This window comes from Eretmochelys imbricata, chromosome 21, assembly GCF_965152235.1.
Source record: "Eretmochelys imbricata isolate rEreImb1 chromosome 21, rEreImb1.hap1, whole genome shotgun sequence".
In the NCBI taxonomy this organism is placed as follows: Eukaryota; Metazoa; Chordata; order Testudines; family Cheloniidae; genus Eretmochelys; species Eretmochelys imbricata.
Window position 1 is genome coordinate 6027761 of NC_135592.1, and position 25776 is coordinate 6053536.

Genomic DNA, 25776 nt, shown 5'->3' on the forward strand with positions numbered 1-25776 from the left:
TTTCAAATGGTTTCACAATCTGAGACAAAGTAAGAACTTGGGGGATTCCCCAGTTGCTTTTGGATTCAGTCTGTTAGTGGTTCTCGCCAGAGGAAATTCCCTGTGCGTACCGGAAGGGGTCATCCTTATTGCCTCTTTATACCATTTAATAGCACATGCCTAGACATAGGCTGGAGGAGGCAGGCTACAGGAAATTTTGCAGAGGCGGGGTTCCATCAGAGAAGCTGATCTTCCCTTTGGCGGAAAGTCCCCTTCCATCACAACAGAAAACCTTCTCCCTACAGTGTATTGCGTCTGTCTGATTCCGCCGTGTCTGCTCTTGTGGCCAGGGAGTGGGAAAGTTTGCACACTGCTCTGTAATAATGGTGCACAAAGGGGCGAAGACAACAAATCCGTATTTGTGACAGGAACACAAAGTGCAGAAGTCTCTGATTTCCGAGGAGAAAGGACAGAGTGCGATCATTTGGAGGGGCTTCTCAGAAGCGCTTGGCGCTGGCCTCATTTTGTTCCTGTATAAAATCAAACACCCGATTTCATATATGAGTGCTTTTGAAAATCCCATCTTGTGTGTTCAAACTCTGAAGAGCAGAAAGAACATTTTACTCTTGGGAAGAAGGATGTTTTTGAGAGCAAAGCATGAGACTAAGGGTCAGGACACCCGGGCTCTACTCCCAGCTGTGCCATGGAATCCATGTGCGACCTCAGGCAAGTCACCGAACACTCTATGCCTCAGCTTCCCCATCAGTAAAATGGGGATTCAGAGCAGATCAGTGTGGCTACATTAATGAATGTTTCTTACGCATTTCCAGGCAAGGTGCTACAGAAATGCAAAATAGTATTGTATGGGAATGAGTGGGAAAACATCCCTTTCCTCCCACTTAGATTTTAAAATGCAGCATTAAAAAAAAAAAGCAGGTTTTTGGACAGTCTCTTTAAATTGCTAGGTTAAGCTTGCATAGGGATACAGCCCAGGGCTTGCTTGCAAGAGGACAGCAGTAGCCACGCTAGAGTACCTGGGGAAAAAGCAAGCTCACTGCTCTTTTCCCAAGCTCCTGGACTGGACAGCTACATTCCATTAAGCTTTATTTTGCAGAAAAGAGGATATAGTTTCTTCCCTAGAAAAATGTTTCCATTTTCATTTGTCAGCAGGTTTGTACGGGCCAGGAAAAGGCTGGTGAGAAACAATGGTTAACCTAGCCCAAATAACCTTTAAGAACCAGCGCATCTCATCTTCTGACACTGAAAATCACGAGGTGACTATTAAAAGATATAAATGAGACCGATATACACACACAGCCCCTCTCCCCCACCCCTTGGCTCATCTGTTCATGAAAAAAAATAACAAAAAAACCCCATCTATGGGGTCAGTTGATTTTTGTTTGAGAGATTCCAAACACAAGGGGTGAAATTCTGGCCCTGCAGAAAGCAATGGGAGTTTTGCCAGCACCTTCAGTGAGGCCAGGGTTCACCCCAGCTGCTTGAGATGGTGGGGGCCGTGGCAGGGTGCAGAAGGGAATGAAAGAAACTTTCTATATCAAGGTTTAACATAAGAAAATTACAAGCCAAATAATTTTGGCAGGAGGATTTCTGTTTCATGTTGATTCAGGGAGTTCTTTCTAACTGCTGTTTTATGGCCGTTTAAACAGGACAAGAGCTGTTAGCGAAGCCCTTCAGGAAGTTTGCCAAAAAAGCCCAACGAATTCCTGGTCCGAACCCCAGCTGGTGTAAATCAGTGCCACTCCACTGAAGTCAAGGGAGCTATGCTAATTTACACCAGCTCAGCTTCTGGTCCTCTGCTCCTCCAAGAGTTCGAAGTACGTTTAAGGCTGACAAATATAAAAGCTAGTTTATAAATTAGAAGGTTCTTAGAAAATAATTTGTGGGTAAGGTTTTTAAAACAGGGCCTCATTCCCAGCGTGCTCACAATAGCAAGTGGTTTGGTTTGAGAGCTGGGTATTTAAAATTGGAATGTAAAGGGAACATTTAGGTTCTATGCCAGATTTCACTTGGTATATACAATTTTTTCCCTCCAGGAGTCTCCAGAGGTGGTTCTTATACCTAACACCACGGTCTTTGCAGAAGTGTTATGTTAACACCATTTAAATTGTTTAATGTTTCAGACTTAGGTATATAACAAACAATTTTAGTTCAAGTTGATTTTAGCCCTAGTGGCCACTAATTTTTTGATTCCTTATTTCTGAGTCGTTCAACCAGACAAACCCAGGGGCTGACTTTGTGGATATGGAACACCCACAATTCCCACTGTAAACAATGGCAGTTCAACTTGTCTGAAAGAACAGCTCCTAGAAGTCTCAAGAGTTAGGATGGATGGTCCAGTGGTTAGGGCACTAGCTGGGACTTGGGTTCAAGTCCTTTCTCCACCTCAGCCTTCCTGTGTGAACATGAGCGAGTCACAGCCTCTCTATGCCTCCCGTTCCCATTTGTATAATAGCACTGCCCTGCCTCATAGGAGCGCGTGATGATAAACACAGTAAAGATTATGGGGATCTCAAATCCTATGGTGATGGGGGCCATGTAAGTGCCTTAGATAGGCACTCTAAAACAGGGGCACTTGAAGGTTGAGGGCCACTTCTGAAAATTTTGGCTTTTAATCTCTCCCCTGTAAAGTAGAGTTTGGGGCTCATTTTATGCATGTTGTGGGCCCCCATTGGTGTTTTTTTTTTTTTTTTTTTAAAGTTTTATCCTTCAGGGATCACGTTTGCATCAAGGAAGCAAAACAAGCCCTTGTGATGTGACCACGGCATATTAAACTGACCTTAACTAATACTCACTTTTCCTATGTGCTGCCTCCACCAACCACTGTACTCACATTTTGTCCTTTGCTATTTACTTCAATTGTGAACGCTGCAGCAGGAGCGGGGTGAGCGCATCGCCACACACCCCCTGGCACAATGATGCCCAATCCCTGGTCAGGGCCCTCTGGGTGCTACCACAATACATGTATTTAATAGTAATAAGCTGAAAGAAAACCAAGTAGTAAACTTCCCACCTTGATCTCCAGCCCAGTCCTGTGGCCCTTGGAGGGTTGGATCCTGATTTCTTCCTAAGGCATCTCTCCAACTCTATCCCTAAAGAAACCTCTTTATGGTCCTTCCCTCAACTGGCTGTTCAGAAGGTGGGGTATGCAGATCTGAAATTAACCTCGTTAACCAGGGAGCAGCCCTATGCCTGTATGCATCATGTGCAACAGTAACAACAGCTAGTGTTTAGCTTCCCCAAGCAGGAAGAAATGAAATAAAATAAAATAAAATAAAAAATAAAATAAAATAAAATAAAAAAAGCCCATCAGGCACAAGGATAGTGGAGGCTTATCAAGACTGTGAGGCTATTAATTTCTCTTCAGGTCGATACCACCCTATTGTCAGGGAGTGAAGGATACACTCAGGGCTTAGACTCTGAGCTTAAGCAGTACTTTGGGACCGTTCAGTTTCTTTAAATCATAATGACAAAGTGACCTGTCAGGCTGCCTGAACCCGAAGGACGTGACTGCTCGAAGGACAGAAGAAGAGTCAATGCTCTGGAACCAAAACATTCACTCGGGGGTTGAGGTTTGACAGTGGGGTTTACTCTTGATTTTTTAGCAAACAAATGGTTAGCCACAGAAAACACATTGGAAAGGGAATTGCAGGAGAGGTGAAGGAAAGAAAAGGAACAGCTTTACACAGATCTGCTGGGACAGTCATTCTTAGTATCTTGTTTGCTATTAATTCAGACGTTTATGCTTGGATAGCAGCCCAGCTTGTCTTTCGATATGTGGGATCAGCAGATTGGCTGGAAAGTATGAACCACTACAAGCATTTTGCACTTTTCCCGTGGCTTGATCCGAAGCTCTCAAAGCACTTGGACTCAATCTCGAGGGGCAGCCCAGCATTGCTATTGTCATTATGTAGGTGTGGAGGCTGAAGCCCAGGAAGGTGAAGTGACTTGCTGAAGGTAAAATCAAATCCACTAGGACTCAGGAATCTGAGCTCTCAAATCCCTTCCTTTGGTGACCCAGGCCCATAATCAGACCCAGTGCCAGGAACAGAAGTCAGATGTCTTGGTTCCTCGTCCCTCGCTCTGAGCACGTGATCCAATGCTATGTTCAAGAGCTGGAAATAGAACACAGGAGTCCTGGCTCCCTGTCCCAATGTAACCATTGGATATTACTTCCTCCCTTAAAAGTATCCAGTTAGTCATATTGTAAAAATGCTAATAGCTTCAACCATCATCAAAATTAGCAAGAAATATTATGAAGGGGCAGGGACCGACAAACACATTGAAACGTTAAATTTCATAATTGTGAAACTTTCCTCCAACAATAAAAAGTTTCTCTTTCTGAAGTTAATCTTGGGAAACCGACCAGGAAGCTTGACACAGAGGGGCTGTTCTACTTCATCACGTCTTTGAAACACTCACCTTGCCCTGACTTGTAACACATCTACCACCAGTGTGCAGTGGAGGGAAAACCCACAACCACAAGGCAACTATGGTTTTACTAGACATGGAGATGAATTCCTGGCAGCGCTGGTACAAAAGCACCTATTTGCATTGCGAAAGAGTCAGAGGCCCATTGATGCCCATGTAGGCATCCACTCAGAGGCAGTCCCTGCCCCAAGGAGTTTGCAATTTGAATAGACAGGCTTAGAAGGGAAGAAAAGGGAAGTGACTTGCCCAAGATCATCCAGCAGGCCAGTGGCACAACCAGAAATAGAACCCAGGTCTTCTGGCTCCCAGCCCAGTACCCTACCCTCTTTATCATATTGTCTCTCCACTTACCATTACTAAATGGCAATAAACACTTGGCTATAAGGACCAAGGAGTGCAATGAGCCTGTGTTTACCACTAGAGACACCTGGACACCTTCTACATTGCATCAATAGCATCGTTCCCCTTTTGTAGAATGAAAAGTAAGAGTCTAGGGGGCATAGGCAGCGATTTATCTATAAGTGTGTGTGTGGGGAGAGCACCAGGGGAATTCCCTCCCCTTTTAAATGATCAGCTCCCAGGTTCTAAATGACCACCTCTCAGACAGGCATTGCATTTGCAACCCCCCTGCCCTCCCACTTTCTGTGAGCTGCATCATCACTCAGTTTAACTCCATTTGCAGCTTGGAGACCTTTATATGGGTGTCTCTGCTCCCCTCCGCTGGGGGTTTCACCCATAAATCACCCAGCGGGAAGATAGAAAAGGGCACGGGAAATGACACTGCTTGCAAATAGCTTCTTGATGTCATCTAATGTTTGCCCCCTAAAGAGCCTAAGTTTCCTATATCACCACCTGACACACTGCTGCCAGCAAACAGCTGAGTCAGCAGATAACGGCTAACGATTACAGCCCCTCGTAAAGCCCAACGTTAAAAACGGTAGGAAGTTCAGGGCATAAAGACTGGAGGCAAAGCATTTGGAATCAGCATTGACTTAGAGCAGCGGGGATTTCGAATAGATCTCGTGTTTTTCCTGGCCTACAATTATATGGGAATTAACTCCCCTCTCCCTCAGGCCCAGCTCTCCCAGACCAACACAGACAAAGGGCTGTGGCTGTCCTCACACACACACACAAAGCAGTCGTGGCATCTTAAAACAGCCCTACTGGCTCAGCTTTCATTTCAGCCATCAGCTCACAACTGCCCTGTTTTAAGTCCTCCACAAACTCACTCCAGCCAACCTCATGGACTTAGTCTCCCCTCCTTCTCTCCCTGCTCAATCAACACTGGCCTCATCTTTGCATCCCTCCCTGCTCCCTTCTCAATGCTGTTGGTGTGAGAGCCTTCTCCTCAGCAGCTCCTGCCTTCGAGAACAGCTTCCCTATCTCTCTGACCCAGAGACTACCCCATTTCAAAACTCAGAAAATAACAAATGGTCCTTTCTTTGCTTATACCTATTTCAGTCTCTCTTGCTATTCGTTATAGTGGAGCCTAGAGGACCCAACCAAGCTCAGGAAACCACTGTGCTGGATGTTGCACAGATACATCAGAGAGAGCCCCTGCCACAAAGAGTTTAGGATCCAAACCAACAGAACAAAAAGAGCATGAGAAGGGAATTAGTTGCGTGAATAGATTTTTCTATTTACACCCAGCAGGCCAGCGGCAGAGGCAGGAACAGAACCCAGCCCTCATGACTCCCAGTCCAGTACTCTATCCACTAGGTCATGCTTCCTCAAGGCCCCAGTCTCTATTATTTTGCGATAAACTTTAATGACTAAAGGCCTGCTGGGGAGCAGCAATAAATCAAGCTATAGAACATGCAAACAATCTGTTTCTCCTTTACAAATGCAGTCACATTTTATAATGAACTCTGCACACAGCAACACGAAACACCCTTCGTTCGTTTGTTTTCATGTGGATTTATCTTCAAAACCATGCCTGAAAATTATGGCTTTGATCCCGCACTCTGGCGCATGCAGGCAGACCCCTGTGCCCACGCAGAATCCCACTGAAGCCCATGGAGTTTGCCCAAGCAGAATGGGGGCCTGTGCATGTATCACGTAAACACGGACACCTTTGCATCCACTGTCAAAGTGCATTATCTCCCTAACGAAAGCTAACAAAATGCTTTCCTGGAACGCTGCAAAGTCAGATTTACTGAGAGTCTGGGACTGTCCAGATCTGCAAACTCAAGAGACAATATTCTGCATGTTGGAGCAGAGGCATTATAAATAGCCCTAGTAATTATTTCTGTAACAAAACAACATTTCTGTAACCATTTTATTCTATTATCACATGTACGTTAACAGACACCACAGACATGACCAAGCAAATGAGTTCCATTCACAAGTTCTTCTCCAAACAAACCAGACCATTCCTGTGTTTCACATTCGGTTTGCATTAAAGAGATACCTTCTCTGTATCAGATACACTGTAGGATCCAGATCAACTGTACCACCAAATACGCTTGGATCACTGATTATCTGGGTAATCAGAGTCAAGGGACAGGAAGCCAAGAGGGCACCAGGGCAGTGTATTAGAAAAGGTTTGGAGAATGAAGCATTCGGGTAGTCGGTGTTCTGCTATCACATACATGGGATCTAGATACACGCACACAGCTCTCGTTAACTCTGGTGGCGGTTAAAAGCTGAGATTGAAGAAAGGAGAGATTCCTGATTGAAAACAAGATTGAAATTCATAGGGCCAAATCATGAAGCTGGTGTAGATCAGTGAAGCTCCAATGGAGACACCAGCTGAGGATCTGGCCCCTATTGTCAAGGAATGCTAACAGTGGGTAGTGAAATTATTCCAAAAAGAGTTATTTTTTACACCATCCATTTCATGTGTGTAGCTTTCTGTGAAGAAATGTTCAAAAGCGCCTTAGTGATTTAGAAGTCAAAGCCCAATTGCCAAGAGTGATTTGGGCACTTAAGAGCTGGAAGTTCCATTAACTTTCAGTAAGATTCAGGCTCCTAAGCGCTCAAGTCCCTTTTGAAAATACAATTTAGGTCTCCAAGTCACTTTTGAACATTTTTCACTAGGTCCCTTAGGGGATGCAAATTTAACAGATTTAAATTAAATTGCCAATAAGCCAGTCAGACCAGCATTCTCTGGAATAATTCAGCATTTCACAGCTAGATCATCTGTCTGCTTGGCATTGACTTCCATGGCTCATCCCAAAACAAAAATCACCCTTTCCCACGTGTAAAGATGAGTTTGGATGCAGCCTATGGAAGTCACATTCAAGGATTTTACACAATGTCTTCCCTATGGAATTACTCAGGGAGAGAGTGGGCGCATGTGTGTATAAGCACAGATCTCATGTATTGCTTTGGAAATGTACCTACAAGACAGCAACAGAAGGTTCTTATTGTTTCCTATTCTTATGGCAATCAGTAATCAGACCACATGCAACTTAGATGGAGAGGAAGTGACAAAACACAACCAGATGGTCAAGTCAGTCTCCAACAGACATTTGACAACAGCTACACTCCAAAGAGAAGCTCTTCGAAGATTTGGTGCTGTTGATTTCTGCATTGTCCATATTCTACCTTTTCCCAGTTGGAAGAGGGAATATTTCCATACTGGAGCAGATCTTTGGTCCATCGAGTGCATTAAACTTCCTGCACAGGGCTCACACTGGAAAGGACCCATGACGATCAAAATTGACAAGGATAAGGAACCCAGGAGATCATGTCATGGAAAATCATCTTTATGCTGGAGTCACAAATTACACAGACTTCTTGTTGTATTCCATGGGTGGGAGAGATGTGAGGTGGCTTAAAGATGCTGATTCAATCTAACCCATTTCATCTAACAGAGCACGGCCTCCTTGATACAGGATGAAGTCAGCAATTCGATGGGAACAAGAAAGAAAAGTACAATACTGGAAACAATCCGTTTTCTCAAAGGAAGCCCAAATAGGGTAATGTTTGAACAACATTAGGGACACTGCCAGTATTCAAGTGCTTGAGGCTTGCAGCCCAGGTAAGGCTAATGCTGGTGAATTGTGCCAAAGTGCTGGAGCAGAGAGGTAGGACAAGGTGATGTCTTTGAGCTAAAGTTCTCCATTGATCTTGACCCAAAGCGTGAGATATAATTTAAAAACCAAAACACTATTTCATCAGCTCCACATCCATCACATCTCCCTCAAACATCTGGAGCGGACGCAACCCCACTTAACCTGTGGGAACAAAATCAAAAGGTTTATACTAGAGAAGGACACAAAGCAACCTTCCTGGATTCATACACTCCTGAATTCTGGGGTGGAATCTGGATGTGGATCCAAACTTTTGCAGCTTGCTCCCACATCTGAAATAAACCGTTCATTTCCATAACACACCTGCTCTTTCTTCTTCATTCACAGCCAGGTCTATGGTGATAATGTAGTTAATGTCTCTAAAAGCAGGCAGGGATGCAAACACTGAGGTACAAAATAGAATGTTTCTCCCTCTAAATTCTAGCCTGAAACATATTGACATTTTGATTCTTTTTATTCAGAAGCATTCATAGTAACTGAGGTGGTGTTGTCTAGGGAACAGGAGATGAGTCTCCTGGGTTTTATTTTGGTCTCTGCCACTGACTTGCCATGTGACCCTAGGCAAGTCACTTAACCTTTCTCTGCCTCAGTTTCTCTACCTGTAAGCAAAGATATATTTCATGCTGTTAAATCACTTTGCGATCCTCGGACCCAAGGACCAGGAGAAGTGACAGATGTTGTTCTTAGTAGTACGAGGCCGATCTTACACTTAGAATGTTTCATCCAGAAATTCTTTACAAATTCATTTGCTAAGTGCATACAGGAAACACTTCATCCATCACTGCAATACAGCTACTTCTGGAGCAGAAAACAGCAACTGTTGAACAGTGCAGAACAACAAAGGAGGAATGTCTGAAATGGCAGGGTGAAATGTGGGTAGGCATTCACATAAGCTGAGGTCAGACATAACTTCAAAGGCAAGTAAACTCTTCAGAAGTGCTCGGTCAGGAGGTAAATTTAGTATAGTCCCTAATATCACTGTGAGAAAGGGCTCAGTTGGCTGGCATAACTTGGTTGTAGACCTTATATTCCTTTATCTCATTCAGTACCAATGATCAGCACTATTCCTCTGGTCAAATTCATATCCGAACCATCCCATGCTCCTCCCAGGCAGCCGGTTAAGCTCTCTCTAGACATTCGAGGCGGCAAGTAAATGCTCGGTTGAGTATCTTTGCTGCACACAGAGCACTTTCTCTTACCGCTCAATGACGACATTGTTGCTCTGGAGGTCATCAGCTACCAGTTTCATTTGCTCCCGAAGCTCCTTCATTCTGATGAAGACACAAACAAGCCTCTTAACACACATGCTGTTTTGCTAGTGGGAGGGTTTCCTGCAGAAGGGAAGTGGAAGTCCTCTTCTCTTCAGCAAGTCCTCACCCTCGGGTAGGAGAACAGCGTGTGCAAAAGTAAATGGCTTAACGTCGTGAAGAACACAAGAAAAACATTCCCCAGCAGGAGGTGTAAGTAAGGCCCTACCAAATTCACGGCCATGAAAAGCACATCATGGACCGTGAAATCTGGTCTTTTGTGTGCTTTTACCTTATACCATAGAGATTTCACAAGGGAGACTAGCGTTTCTCAAACTGGAGTCCAAAAGAAGTTTGTGGGGGGGTTGCAAGGTTATTTTAGGAGGTCGCAGTATTGCCACCCTTACTCCTGAGCTGGGCGGCCGGAGAACGGCAGCTGTTGGCCAGGCACCCAGCTCTGAAGGTGGTGCCCCGCCAGCAGCAGTGCAGAAGAAAGGGTGGCAATACCATACCGTGCCATCCTTACTTCTGTGCTGTGGCTGGCGGCGGCTCTGCCTTCAGAGCTGGGCTCCTGGCCAGCAGTCGCCGCTCTCCAGCCACCCAGCTCTGAAGGCAGAGCCGCCACCAGCAGCAGCAGCAGGGCAGAAGGGTGGCAGTACCACAACCCCCCCCCCTACAATAACCTTGCGACTCGCCCCACAATTCCTTTTTGCGTCAGGCCCCTTACAATTTCCAGCACTGTGAAATTTCAGATTTAAATAGCTGAAATCATGAAATTTACGATTTTTGAAGTCTTATGGCCATGAAATTGACCAAAATGGACCCTGAATTTCGTAGGGCCCTAGGTATAAGGCAGTCCTGCAAGTACCAAGCACAGAGCTCCCCTTCTCAGACACCCCCCAATTCTGATTAGCAAGTAGCTATTTTGGAGTTTCCTGCATTGCTTCTGAGAGCACAACTTGCCCTGCAGTCCCTTCCTCCCTCAACCACAGTGTACCTGTGGGAGGGCTAGAAAGCTGGTTAACACTATCTGCTGGAGAACCAACGAGGCCTCCCTGCTCCTTCAAGTTCTCAAGCCTGCTCTGTTCTGATACCCACACCTAAAATCACCACCCTAAAATACCCACACCTAAAATCACCCAAACCACTCTTCATATTAAGGTTCCTTTTATGGACAATTCACAAAGGGTTACCAGCAGTCTGAAAACATGGTTTCTCAATTGTTGTAGAGTCCAACAGGCTGTTTACAGCCACAGTTTATAACCATCGATAATGTCTTCTCCCAATGGGCGCCGGACCATTTATAAACACACACACACACACACACGTCTAACATGACATTTGTTAACCCCTCAAACCATTTATCAATGGAACCTCAATATAAAAGGGGGACCATGAATTCTCATATGGCTAGTAGTGGTCCCTAGCCCAAACCAACCGTAGCTGGCTCTGGGGAAGTTTATGACTCAGGCCTATTCCCTAGGCATAAGGGAACTTGTAATGGTGTACACATCTTAGGCCCTTCCCATTGGTTCTGGACATGTTCCAGCTCCCTTCTCTCCTGTCACCCACCTGGACTCACCTAAGCACCATCTCCTGATGTGCTAGATTCATGTACATTGGTGGGGGTTCAGAAGAGACCCGGGCCAAATTCGGTTTCTCCTGCAGGATTCTCTGAGGTAACTTGTCCAAAGCCTGTGAAAGAGAAGGAAACTTTACAGCCTGCAAATGACATGCTATTTCCTATATTTAGCTCTGGCAACTTCGATGCTTAGAGGTTGTAATAGCAAGGGGGTTTTAAACGCTGAAGTAGAGTGATGTGCAGATAACCAGGGCCATCAATAAACCTCTCCATGGAAAGCAAAATAAAAATAGCAGATGGACCAGGGCACCTGTTCTGTGTCTACATCATAAAGTGCCAGAGAATGCATCCGAAAAACTCTCAGCAGGCAGCTCATCATGTTTATAACTGTTTCTTCAGACCATAATCAACTGGAAGTGGCAGCTATCACTGCTAGGCAGCTATTCACTTCAGGGGGGGCGGGGGTGTTCATTGTTTCCTGTCCACTGGATACCCAGGACCTGCCATTACATACCCTGTTCAGTAAAGAGATCAACTCATCATACTCGACCATCAGCTACAAAGACATTTGGTAGCGTGTTAATGGAAGTCTCAATGAGGCAAAAAAACCCCACAAGAGTCATCAGAAGTGTCACCCTCATGAAATTACAGACTGTATGTTGTAGCATGTAGGATACGGGCCCAGTACCGAAAGTCACTGGGATAACAACTTGTTAGCAGAGACTTGATTTGCCTTTTTTTTTTTTTTTTTTGGAAGTGTGAGCGTGTTGCAGACGAGTAGTCTGAACACAGGGTTAGGAACCAGGAATGAGTGCATTCTTATCCCACCGCTACCACCAACTCACTATGTGATTTTGCGCAAGTCACTTGGGACCAAATTTTCAAAAGCACTGAAGTGGCACAGGAGCTGAGGTTCCATTGACTTTTGGAAGTGTTACCCACTTCACCTTGCTCTTCTGCAAGTTTTCCCCACCTATAAAATGAAGACTAACACTATTCCCCTACTTATAGCACAGGGGATTGGTGCGCACTTTGAAAATTACAGGTGCAAGATACTAGCTTGATTTTAAAAAGTCTACACTGTAATATCCATCTTCTGAGCAGAGAGGATTTTAGAATAAACACGGTACGTTATGGAGGCACTCCTGGCATCCCATCATCTCCACACTACAAGCTGCTATAGAGTTGTTGACTTTCTTCAAATGCTCTCTCATCTCCCAGATTTTCCTATTGAGAAAAAAACAAAACAAAAAACAAAAACTCCAGTCAAATATTTGGTAAGAAAGAGAAAGTTGATTCCTCACCCCACCCCCTTCTGAAAACCATACTGGATTTGTGTTAAAATCCTACAGGGAAGCAGATGAATGGCTCACACCCATGTTCTAATTACAGTCACGCCTCTATAGCTCTTAGGCACGGCTGTCCAAAGAGCACTAGCAGTAAACTAAAGGGGAAAACGTACCCTGTGTGGAGGGTGCACACACCCCGCGCCAAATTTCACTCTAAAAGGCTACTTAAATTTGTCATTAACAATGGCTGCTCTCTTCTCTCTGTGCCTGACCCAGGAGAAAGCCTCCCTTTGACTTCAATGGGCTTTAGATCAGGCCCTATGTGCTTAATTCCCCCACAGACAATAATAAAGGAAAATAGGCATTGCCTAAAAGTAACAATTGCACTTCTGTAGCATCCACAAGTCTCCAAGCAATAAACTAAACCTTGCTATGGTGAGGTCAACATTACAGCTGAGGAATTTGAAGCACAGAGAAGCAAAGTGACTTGCCTGAAGTCACACAGGACATCAGTGGCTGAGCTGGGAATAGCACCTTATTTTTAGAGCGTGTCTACACCGCACATGAAACCAGGGCTCTGACTCAGGTTTGGGTCCAAGCCCTGCTGCCGTCCACACACAAATGAGTCTGACTTGGGTCAGCAGGCACTCACGACCTGGGTCCTAGGACCCTGCTAGGGGCGTGGGTCAGAGCCAGAGTCCTGCCATGACTTGGGTTCAAGCCCTGTCATTTTGCAAGGTGGACTCAAGCCAAGCTGCAAACCCAAGTCAGAAGGGCTGCGTAGTGTGCTATGGAGGTGCCAGCAAAGCGGTGAGACCTAGCTCCAGCGACTGTAAACCCAGGTTAACAATGTAGTATAGATGCTCAAGCACAGGCTTGGAAACACCTCGTGCACAAGCCTGGGTCCCACAGACCTGGTTTTCTGAGGCAGTATAGACATACCCGTAGAGTCCTGATTTCTGGGTCCCTATTTTAGGGCCAAATATTGCTTACCTTATTCCTCTATTATTAGTAGCAATTTCATGGGCAGGCGAAGAGGCCCCACCCAGGCAAGGGTCAGAGTTCTGTTGCGCTGGGCACTGTGCAGACAAGTAACTAGCACAGTCCCTGCCCCAAAGAGCTCAGATCACTCCCAGTCAGTGGGATCACCTGTTTGATCAAGATGAGCGGAACGATTAGCGTCAAGTCACGAGACCCCCTCCAATGGAGCCGTTCACACATTCGGGGTGGACAGATCTCAGTATTTGGTCAGAGCAACAGCTGCCACATGCAGATTACCAACAGCATTACTGGTGTGCTTCAGACCAAAAATCTGTCTACAATCTTTGGGAGACTCACCCTGTTGCCACCTGTGCTACGTGCCTGAGTGCAAAGGTGCCTCCCAGTAGATCGACGTGACACAGAGGAAACCCTCATCATTATGGAAAGAGGTTGTATGTTTGTTTTGGCTTTATTTTTGTTCCTTGAAAGTGAACAGTGCAATCCCCAGAAAAGTCCCATCACCCCATAAAACCCAACCTACGAAACAAGGACAAATCCAAAAGAAGCCAATTAGAAATGAAGTGAAAGTAAAAAACAACTCTGACCTCAAACTATAGAAATCCACCAGGAGAGAAAAGAAAAACAAGAGGAGTCTTTAAAAAAATAAGAAACAAAAACACACCAACAAAAAATCCACATCCATGCAAATCCCACTTATATCTAAATGAGACTGATGTGTTGCGGAAGCCTCACACTGTCCCCTCTGCAAAGGGGTGAAAATCATCCTCAGAGGAAAAAACTCCCACTGAAGTCAACGAGAGATTGAACTGCAGAGGGAATGGGGACTGCAGGATTGTATCCATTATAATGTTCAAGAACTCCTTTCCCCACCATTGAAATGCAGCCACTTCGGGGGTACGGGATTGCAGCTAGTCAGAACCGCAACACAGCACAGGATTAGAAAAAGGTAGGGAAGGAGGGCACCTAAAGAGGTTGTCTAGTCCAGTGATTCTCAACCAGGGGTACGTGTACCCCTGGGGGTATACAGAGATCTTCCTGGGGTACATCAACTAATCTAGATATCTGCTTAGTTTACAACAAGCTACATAAAAAGCACTAGCCAAGTCAGTACTAACTAAAATTTCATACAGACAGTGACTTGTTTATACTGCTCTGTATACTATACACTGAAATGTAAGTACAATATTTCTATTCCAATTGATTTATTTTATAATTCTATGGTAAAAATGAGAAAATAAGCCATTTTTCAGTACTAGTGTGCTGTGACACTTTGTATTTTTGTGTCTGATTTTTGTAAGCAAATAATTTTTAAGTGAAGTGAAACTCGGGGGCACGTAAGGCAAACCAGACTCCTGAAAGGGAGTACAATAGACTGGAAAGGTTGAGAGCCACTGGTCTAGCCCGTTTCTTTAAGGAGGTCCCTTGTGCATCCTGCCCAACAGTGTGCGGGGGAGAAAGAAAATGGTAGCCAAGGACACCAAGGCAGATGCCTGCTCCTGAAAAAGATGTCCTAGGGCTTTTTGAGATCTACCTACAGGAGGTTTGAGCTTCACTACCAGGCTTTTCCTAAAAGTTCCCCCACACAGTAAACCTCACTGAACTCGATTCCACCTCAGAAACAGAGGGGCAAAACCACAAGCAAGTTCGAATGCTGTTAGAGAAAATCATTCCCACCCACACCTAAAGCCTTGGGGAGAAGATGCGCCATTTTAAAAGCAACTTTGCAATAAAAACCCAACCTCGGCAACAGCCACAACTAAGTAACTCCACTTTTTTTTGCTGAATTAAGTCACTGTGAAGCACTCAATCACCACAGGGCAATTTGCTCCTTGCTGTATTCCCCAAACACCATTTAACATAAAATCATTCTTTGTAAGTGGAGCTCTCTGTCTTAATAGCAGCCTCGTTGTGGTACATGAAACCCTCCCATTAAGCGAACAAAGAAATCAGCCACTTGAAGGGAAGCTGAGGCAGTTTTGAACTGGGAGGGATGGTCGTCTGGATTTTTTTTTTAATGCTGCCATGTGTGAGTTCAATATAGAGGTGTGATGGGACAGTCAGGGAAATCACCCCCTTTTCTTTTCTCCCTCAACTCCAACTGGTCAGCACTTACCCAGCCAGGGAATTAAATTTTCTCTTCCTCTTACCCACCTATAGCTTTTTCCTGTGCTCTGGGTTATACTTAGACCCTGGTCGGCCAATTGGACAGAGCACTGGACTGGGACTCTGCAGACCTGGGTTCTGTTTCTGATTCTGCCACTGCCCTGCTGGTTGACCTTGGGCAAGTCACTTAACTCTCCCCAGGCCTCAGTTTCCCCATCTGTAAAATGAGGATAGCGATATTGCCCTCCTTTGTAAATGCGCTTTGAAACTGAATGATGAAAAATGCCATATAAAAGAGCTGGGTATTTATTATTACCCTGTAACGACTTACACACATGCTTAAGGCTTATTGACACCATAAATAGCTCCCCTGATGTTAGCTAGGGCCCTAGACTGTAAGCTCTTTCAGACAGGAAACAGGTTGTTATGCGAATGTACAGCACCTACCACAATGAGGCTCTGATCCCTGACCGGGGCCTCTAGGTGCTACTGCTATACAAATTAGCATGATAATAAACATAGGAAACATATTAGAACTAGGGATGGATCCTCAAACCCCAGGATCCAAACTCCAGAGATAAGCATTGTCAGCCAAACAATCCAAAAGCTGGGGGTCAGAATCTGAATGTAAATCCAGTCTTTCCCAGGGTTCAGGTTCTTTGGATTCAGACCATCGCAGAAATAGATACAGGCTAAAACATGGATCTAGGATTCAAACTTGGGTTTGTCTCTGAATTACATCCATCCACACCATTAGGATCATCACTGGCAGGGCCTCTCCACCATGCTTCTTAATAAGCTCTTCTACAGAGCGATGGCTGAGAAATTCTTGGCATGGGATAGAAACACGAGACAGGCAGTAGCAGCCTTAGAGGGTTTCTTACTAGCTTTGTGGCTTATTATTATTTCCTCCCCAGCCCCAATGGGAGGTACTAGTAAAATATCTTGAGCCAAGCCCCACCATTAGCGTAATTCTTGGAGACCTTTAGCAGCTACAAGAGGTTCTCGGAGGGGTGTTCACAGGAATCAAAGCCCCTGCACCATGATGATCCCAACCCATGACTATTAACACAGAGGCTGCTCCCAAAGAACCAGCTCTGGTTACAAGAAAAGCTAGAACCAGGATATCTGGTGTAACACACAGGACACAAGTGAAGAAGAGGGCACGGCCATTACCTCATTATGCTCCCATGGGTGGCCAGCACAACTTGATATTTCTGTACGCAGTCCTCCTGGAAAACTGACAGGACCTTCTTGGCCAAATGCCCTAAATTCAGCCTGAAAAGATTGGGGGAGAGGAAAAAAAAGAAAATGAGCATTCTTTGAGTGGGATTCAGTACCATCGCTGAAGTAACATGAGCGCGGAGATGGTCTCCAGAAAGGAAGGGTGGGGGTGGGGGAGGAGGGAACTGCACTTTCTGAAGGGATGGCAAATTCTCCCGTGGTGTGAAAACAAACAAGTCCTAGGCAAAATTTCGTAGGAAAACTCTCTTCAGTGGGAGATTTTCCAAAACCATCTAAGGGATTTAGGAGCACAAGTCCTACTGAAAGCGAGTAGGACTTGTGCTCCTAAATCCCATAGTCGTTTTTGAAAATCTGCACCTTCAAAGTTTAATGAGAAAGTCCATAGTAACGTTAGAACTGAAAATATATCGGGGGGTATAAACTCTTGTGTCAGGTGAGCATTTAAACAGGTGATTAACCTTGTGCAGGTGTTAAAGTCCCATTGGCTTCAATTGGGTTTGGGGGAGATTTTTAAACGCACAAGGGTCATTTAGGTACCTAATTCCCACCGAAAGTTAAGCATGTGGCCTAACTGCTTTCCTGAACAGGGGTCTTCAGGCATAAACCAGCGACTAATCGCTGGTGGGCAGTAACCTGCGGCCAGTTGTTTTAGCAGCCTCCATGACTGATTTTTCATTTGTATTGTGATCGCGCCTCAAGGCCCCAGTCACGGATTGGGCCATTTTGCATGAGGCGCTGTATACACAGAATGAAAAGGCAGTCTCTGCCCCAAAGATCTTACAGGGTATGTATATTTACATTATGGGGTTTCTTGCACCTTCTTCTAAAGTAGTTTGGCTGGGAGGAAAGGGCTGGGATTGATAAACCGATTGCCATGGAAGTCATTTACAGGCCAGACATTCTTAGCATTAATATGTGAGAACATTTTGAGTCTCCTCAACAGGCAACCAGAAATGCCAGACATTGAACCGCCCTGTTAACTGTGGCCAGGCTTTCAAGCCCCTGGAAGAATGGGTTATTTACTTACTTATCCAGCTTGTGTATTTGTTCCTCATTGTAGGCTAGTCCTAGAAAAGAGAAAGATACTTATTGGTCAAGTGCCAGGAACCTTCCACATTCATACAGACGGTTACATGTACATACACACACTCACAGCTGCTACACTCTAGCAAGAGACCTCTTGAGAAAAAAAGACTACAGCGGAAATTTTCCAACAGCGTTCAAGTCAATGGTAGTTGGGTGCCCAACTCACCAACTTTAGCTACTTACGCGGACTCATCCGGGTCTTCTTGAATTGCTTGTATATGAGCTGCATCCTCTCGAGGCAGCACTCCATCTGCCGGATGCTGTGGAACCAGGACATGAGATGCGTTTTCTTTCCAGCCAAATGTTCAATTAAACCTCGTTTCAGATAAGGAGCTGGGTCTGCAGCTACCCATTTCCTTGTGAGTCGCAAAGAGTGCAAAGCAAAGGCTGTGCTCCCTAGTGGACGGAGCACTGGATTGGGATTCAGGATACCTAGGTTCTATTCCCAGCTCTGCCACTGGCCTGCCGCATGAACCTGGGCACATCCCCTTTCTATGCCTCAGTTTCCCCCTCTGTGAAATGGGGATAATTATACTGACCTCCTTTGTAAAGCCCTTTGAGATTGACAAATGAAAAGCTCTACACAAAGCTAGGTATTATTTCTACCCCAGCAGGACTTTGAAATCCAGGTGGCTAAGACCAGCCCTGAGGCATTTACTTGTCTCCTCACACAACAAACCACCAACTCCCTCCTTGTTAGTACTGCCACTAGACTTTACTTGGCTCCCACCATCGGGGTGTCCAGGCATCTCACTAGACGTAAGCTGAGACAGTCAGGATGTCAAGACGACTACATCAACTCTGAGCCTTGTGTTAAGTCTCCTAGCATTGCATCAGCTGCAGCATGGCTCCCCCAGCAAGAGCCCTTGCGTAGAAAGGGCACAAGTGGGTGCTTTTACTGTCGGCGTTGTTTAGCCCTGCTCTGAGTGGGGTTAGATGACACACCGGTTAAAACACACACCAAGACTCCCACTGTTGCTAACAGAGGAGGGATGCACAAATGGGAAATTGTAACTAAAAGCTCAGTGCAGGAAAGGCTTAAGAGAGCTTAAACCCCATCTCCCTTTGTGGCAGCCAGCCAGGAATTCATCAGCAGCAAGGCCTGGACAAAGAAGGCTGTCCTGCAGCTCTTCCCACAGGGGGCCAGGATCATGTGGATTCATCCTTCAAACACACCTGTTATTGTGACTGGTTGGTTCTGGTAGCGCCTGCAATGTTCTGAGGCATTTTCCAAGCAGAAAAGCAGCGCAGTCCCTGCTCCAAGAGAGATTTCCCAATGGTGCCTATTGCAAGCTTCTTCTCCCTCATCCCCAGCTTGTATTAGCCCAGGGACTGTGGCGGTGGGTAGCAGGACAGAGAGGAACACAGCTCCCCCACCTCTGCCCAAAGCAGATGGGTGCTTTCCCTTCCCTCCCAGGCGTGGGGAGAGCAGCTCCCACTCCTATGAGCTCAGGGGGTGCAGTGAGAACTCCCCTCCTGTTTCAATCTACTTTAACCCCTACGTATTGCACCTCTGAAATATTGTGCTTGTGACTGGAGCAGGCTGCAAGCTCCCTGGTGCAGGGCCTGGGCATTTTTCATGGGTCCACTCCTCGGCCATTCAACTAAAACCAACAGAGTGGTAGGCGTGGCATGGCATGGCATGGGTGGGGAAGCACTTAACCACCCTTGAGCTAATGGGGAAATTGGGAGCCACCTCAAGAAAACCTCAAACTGAATACACAGAAGTGGGTGTATTTAGGAGCTGGTGCCCAAGACCACATCCTGATTGTCAAACCTCCCCAGAGACTTGCTCTGCCAGCCTCCCTTCCACCTATGCTGCCCCTCCCTTCTCCATTTAACCTCATCTTCACCTACTCCTCCGCTCCTTTAGGTTTGGCTTCCTGCCCCTTCCTCCCCCAACACCTCCTTCGTTTTCTACAGCTGTCGATTCATTTGCCTGAGGCAACCTCCCCATCTCTTTCCAAAGGGGAGTCCAGTCCCTCCAAACTTCTCCTTCTCGCCTAATCTTATTATTGACATTCACCCATAGCGGGCATTGTGACACTTGCCATGATGGACATGATAAAAATAAGCTGCATTCCAAATGGAGCTTAGTTTAAACAGCCATGACCTGGAAACACAGAGGCTTCTGAGTGCAATCTCTTTGGGCTCCTGGGGAAAAGCTCAGGCACAGTTAATACCATAAGACAGGCCCTAGTACTCTAATCCAGGAACCTGGCATCCTCAATGCAAGTGTTAGATAAGGATGATAAAGAGCATCCTTGAGATCAAATGCCACCAGAGACTACAGTATACACATTGTATATAGACATTGCTTCTCTATCAATTTAGACACGTTTCTGCTAGAAGCTGGGACTGAATTGTTCTTGTAGCAGAAAGTGAAACAAGTTCCAAATAAGTAGCCTGAAATGAAATCCAACTCCCTAGAATCACAGCTGGCCAATGCACAAGCACCAAGAACATTATAGGCAGTACAGGCCAGTGGGTAGGGACTGGGCCTGGGCGTCGACAGCCAAAGAATCATAGAACCATGGGTTAAAAAGGACCACAAGAGCCATCTAGTCTAACCCCCTGCCAAGATGCAGGATTTGTTGCTGTGAGAGAGACAGTCCTGGGTTCTAATCCCAGTCCTGCTACTGACTCCATTTTCCCATTTATGAAAATGGGGATAATTATTAGAATGGACTGAAAAATGGGGGGGGGGGGAGAATGCTGACATATTTGGTGCCAATTTTCCAAAGTTTTTCCATGATAATAACGATACATTTAGAAAGTACCTTGAACCATACAGATGAAAGGCGCTACAGTATGTGCAAAGTCATATTATCAGTGCTAATAACAGTACTTAAACATAAAGTGCAAAATAAGGTGTCAAATACTGGCAGTGCCCTGGAACGACATATACACATATCTAAAGTGCAGCACTTACATCTGTCATAGAATCGTTATCAATGTCTTGCACTTACATGCAAAGTAATATTAATACAAAATATGTACTATTAACTGTGTGTACACGAATACTGGTAGTGTACTGTAACTTGTACCTTGAGATAGGCACACACGCTAAGTGGGTGTGTACAGCAACGCACACACAGTTGCATATGAAAATACATTAATGGTTTTCAACATTAAACAAAAGCGTAATCCACAAACCTATCTTCATGTGTCTGTTTCCTGTGCTTTACCACCTCAGACAAAAGAGAGTCCAATGTCCCTTTATGTTCGGAGATGCTGTGGGAACATCTGGTGAGGTCTTCAGTGACCTACAGTGGGAAAGAAAAGGTCCAGATCAGGGCTCTCCATTAATCAGAGAAGTTCCACATGGGCTTCTCAGCTCCTCCCCACACAACACCCACAGCTGGAGCTACATACTCACTGTCTGCAGCCTTGTTTTCACCTCAGCCAGATCCTTCGCCTCTGGACTACTGTTGCCCCCAGAAACAGAGTCATACCTGTTGGACACAAATCAAAGCGTATTAAACCAGAGGCTGGATTCAGAGGGGCTTTTCCTGCTCTGGGCTAAGGGGCAGATATCACCTGGGCAAATGAAAACCATCTTCTTAGGCTGGACGTTTCGAAGGCATCTAGGAGATTTACAATCACAGACCCCATTGAAATGAATGGGAATCACACCTCTAGGCAGCTCTCAGCACTAAAATAACCCAACCCCATATACACCATTTCCCACCACGGAGGTGATAAACCAAAGAGGTAAGAGCTAAAAAACCAAGGATGGGTTTAGATTTCACTGGAGCAGCAGTGAGCGCAGTGGATGGATTTAGTAGGATTGTCTGAGATTTCCCGGTCTCTGATGGAAGTTCCACTAATGGAGCCTCGTACATGGAAATAAAAGGCACATCAACCTAACGAGTGCAGTCAGGCTGGAGGCAGCGTTCAGCAGAACTACGCTGTAATGGGTCTGAATCCTAGAGGTTAGAGACAGAAGACACACATTCAAGTCCAGCCTCCAGAGCCAATGCAGAATTGTTCCTTATAGTAAATTCTACAGGATTTTGTCCATTCTTGTTCCAAAAGGACAGGGATTCCACTCAATGTCTTGGTCTGACTGACCTCCCCCTGGGATTTAGGATAATGCAGTGTAAGCCACTAGTCACATGGTTTTCATTTTACTGAGCAACAAGGCTCTTATTTTCCATTTGCATTCAGCCAAAGATTCCAGCACTGGTGTCTCCTTGAATTTAGACTGTGACTTCATCTCTGTGGCTTATATAGTTTGCTGTACCCTGTAATATTCAGTCTGAAAAACCCCAAAGAGCAGCCAGACCACCAGGGACTAAAATCCAAGTTCTTATGAAACTGGAGACTGATCATCCAAGGGGGGGTGGGAAATGGTAACCATTCAGCTCATACATTCCTGCACATTCCCCTTGTACAAGGATTGCAGGAAAGTAACCCTCACCAGCAACCCAGTTTACTCATGAGTCTCTTTCTCCACTGCCCCAATCATCTGGTGCACAATACCTACAGATAACCAGCAATGGCTCCTGACCAGTTCTTCTTGCACAGAGCATTGCCATGGTCACGTCACTTATCAAAGTAATATCAAGCTCTTGTATAGCATTTTTTTTAATCAGTAGAACTCAAAGTGTTTTACAATGGAGACCAGTGTCATTAGCTACTTTTTACAGATGAGGAAACTGAGGCACACAGAGAGGAAATGACTTGCCCAAGGTCACCAAAGGGCAGGAGGCAGGAATAGAAGCTGGGTCTCCTGAGTCTCAGCCTAGTGCTCTATCCAATAGGCTGCACTGCCAAGCACTGCCTTGAGTGGTGAGCTAGATCCAATTCCTAGTGGACTAGTGTCCACATCACCAAAACTGCCACCACTGGTTGAAGATCTCAGCACAGAGGACGAGGACTGTGAATGGGCCCTGTAAACAGAATGGGGAAGTGGTTCAGACAGTCGGGGTGAAGATACTCTACATCGGTGGGGGTAGCGGTGGGATACTGCACTGCTTACTTTCTATGCTGTACCAGCTCTGTGGATAATAAAGGACCTCGTCCTCCTTGGCTGTCAGGGGAGTTCTCTTCCTGATGTTCCACTCTGGATCCCTTGTTTGCACCTTAGGAGCTACATGCTCTGCCCTGGTTTTTGGTTCTTTGTCTCCTGCAGTCAGTTAAGTTCTGGGTTCTGTGGCTGCACGTGGCCTTTGTTGTGACCCTGGGGAGTTCTGCTCCCCATCCCAGGATTTAGGCAGCACCAGATTCACCACAGAGATGTTAATGGAGCTCTCCATATTTTTCTGTCACACACGAGAGCAGCAGATGCCTCAGTACAGTAGGTGGGAAACCTACATCATCCCAAGTCCAGAGAAGAGAACACGGCCTTTGGATTTATAGTAACCAAGAGTCCTTACCTGATGCTTCAGTCCAGTGTGTGTGTGTGGTGGGGGGGGGAGGGGGGCACCAAAGAGGCCTCAGGTGGATTTTTCCAAAGCCCCAGTGTGACAGACGAGCACAGATCCCAGTAGCTTGCAGCTAGACTTGCACTCCCGAGTCACGCAGGAGTTTTGGTAACTTTCCCTCTCAATCCCTAACGTTCTGAGAGCTACAATAACTTCTGTTCAAGCTCGAGTGACAAGGGCCTGGGCCTGTGAAGAGCAGAGGTGAGCGTGTTCAGCCCACGTGCGGGACAGACACAGCTCAGCGCCATGACCACACGTGCACAGCTGCAGAGCATCCTGCACTGGTGCCTGCATTACCCCTCGCTGCAGAAGTGACAGCAACAAGCGACACTTACAACACGAAGGCTTTCAGCTCCGTATGCTGCAAGCAGCTCAGCATTGAAACGGCCGCTTCCCTTCTCTCCAGAACACGGGAGCACTTGGCTTTCAGGCTCTCACTGCAAAGAGACGGGTTTGTCTGGAATCATGCAACACCCCTCACCCTCTACGCAGAGCGAGAGGTGCAGTGCACTTGAACTTCCTCCCAACCACATCTGCCTCTCCCTCCCCCGGCCCCCGCCCCTCAAGCCCCAGCCTCGTGCTTCAGGGTTTCCTTTGGGTGCTTGTAACCATGAACGGTAGAATATACACAGCTCTGTCATTTATTCTGAGCACCTGATATCGGGGGCCCTAGAATACAAGAGTTCTTGCTCCGACGAGCTTACGGTCTAAACAGGCAAGACCCTGTACTATGTGCATTAACACCGCTATATTGACCACCATGGCCTGAACTGCACCGACCCATCGGTGTCAGAACATGACTAGTGCACAGACACAATGGGGACACGGATTCCATCTGGAACACATGCTCTGAATGAAGCCCTCAGGTGTCTCTAATTCATGCACACCCTTCTGCAGTTGAGAAGCAGAGAGAATATCCCCCGTTTTATTTTGTACGTCTAACATTACATATGCATGCACATATACACACACAATAGTATTGATCCAAACCACTGCAGCATACACAGTGACACTGCAAGATTTGGAGCACCGCTGTAGAATACTATTGGGGGACTGTCTGAGTAAGCCATCTGGGCCATCTGGTTCAGAAACACAAGATATTTCTATCAGCTACACAGTGAGAAAAGGAATCAAACAGTTCCCACTGTTCTTTACACAGCACCAGCAAGGCACACTGGCCAGCATGTACTTACATGACCCAGTAAAGACCTCTCAGAATAAATTCTTGACATTTCAGAAGTGACCGAGAGATCTTCAGTGTCTGGTGAACGGCACTCAGGACACCCTAGAAGGGAAAAGGGCACTGCCACTGACCGCTCCTTCACTTGAGCACGATTTCCAAAGCCTGTTTCAATCTTGAGCTGAAATCCCCAACGTACCTTTGCCATGCTGCAGTCAGCTAGGACATCAACCTTTGGGACAAACTTTGGAAACTCAAGTGATGCTGAAAACAAAGAGACATCGTTCACAGCCCTTTGAGGGTATACTTCCCATATCGCCCACTGTACAGAGGGACCTCCGTGCTTCATGTTTGCTTAACAGGGAATGTCCCATGGAGTTGTACTTCTGTGGATCAGCACTGACATCTAGTGCCCACCTATGTGAACCACAGGTATTACACAGATACAGGGGGAGGGAGGGGGACAGTTTCACATGGGAGATTTGGACTTAGAAGTCTCATTTCTACTTTCAAAAATGACTTAGGCTTCTAAGTCACATAGGAGGAAATGTTTAAAATTTTACCCCACAACTTTGAAGTTGTACCATCAGCTCCTGTGCACAAAACCCAAGCAGGAATTTAACTGGCTGCCACTCTCATCTCAACCAATGTTTTATTATACAGACATCGACACAGAAAGCATCCTTCCCTGAAGGCGGTATGGGCACTTCTCTGTCTAATCTAATGGGAAGGGTAATGTTCTCCTCTCCAGCTCACACTGTGGGTCTCTGCAACACATTTTGCTCTGGAGTTCTGCACATGGAATAAAGAGAATATAAAGCAGAGAACTACAGTGTGGATCCTAATACACAAAAGTACTTAGCAGGTAGCACTTTTGATCTCTCAAGTGAATTACAAATATTAACTAATTAATCCTCTTCATATCTTTAAGACAAGGCTAAACAATTTACATTTTGCAAATGGAGAATGAGAGGCAGAGAATTTTCACTCAAGCCCATAGAGGGAATCTGTGTCCGATCTGGGATGAGAAGCTAGAAATTCCTTGCTCCTAGTCCTGCACCCAGATCACTCGCCCTCATCTCTGGGTTCAGCAACACAGAGCAGAGCTCAGACTTTATTGACTGACAGTAGCACCTAGATGTCTCAGC

At 45.8% G+C, this 25776-nt stretch overlaps 1 protein-coding gene across 1 annotated transcript in view; it reads right to left on the bottom strand.

Moving 5' to 3' along the window:
• Positions 1-6692: 6692 nt before the first annotated feature.
• IKBKE (inhibitor of nuclear factor kappa B kinase subunit epsilon) overlaps positions 6693-25776 on the bottom strand; it is a 32664-nt gene continuing 13580 nt past the window's right edge. The window contains exons 10-21 of the mRNA XM_077839425.1: positions 24828-24892; positions 24642-24733; positions 23784-23885; positions 21399-21474; positions 21176-21285; positions 18203-18279; positions 17961-18000; positions 16865-16966; positions 12425-12521; positions 11295-11407; positions 9665-9736; positions 6693-8609 (exon numbers count right to left, since the gene is read on the bottom strand). Coding sequence (XP_077695551.1) covers positions 8576-8609; positions 9665-9736; positions 11295-11407; positions 12425-12521; positions 16865-16966; positions 17961-18000; positions 18203-18279; positions 21176-21285; positions 21399-21474; positions 23784-23885; positions 24642-24733; positions 24828-24892 — 980 coding nt within the window. The 3' untranslated portion in view covers positions 6693-8575. The remainder of the gene's footprint in view (positions 8610-9664; positions 9737-11294; positions 11408-12424; positions 12522-16864; positions 16967-17960; positions 18001-18202; positions 18280-21175; positions 21286-21398; positions 21475-23783; positions 23886-24641; positions 24734-24827; positions 24893-25776) is intronic.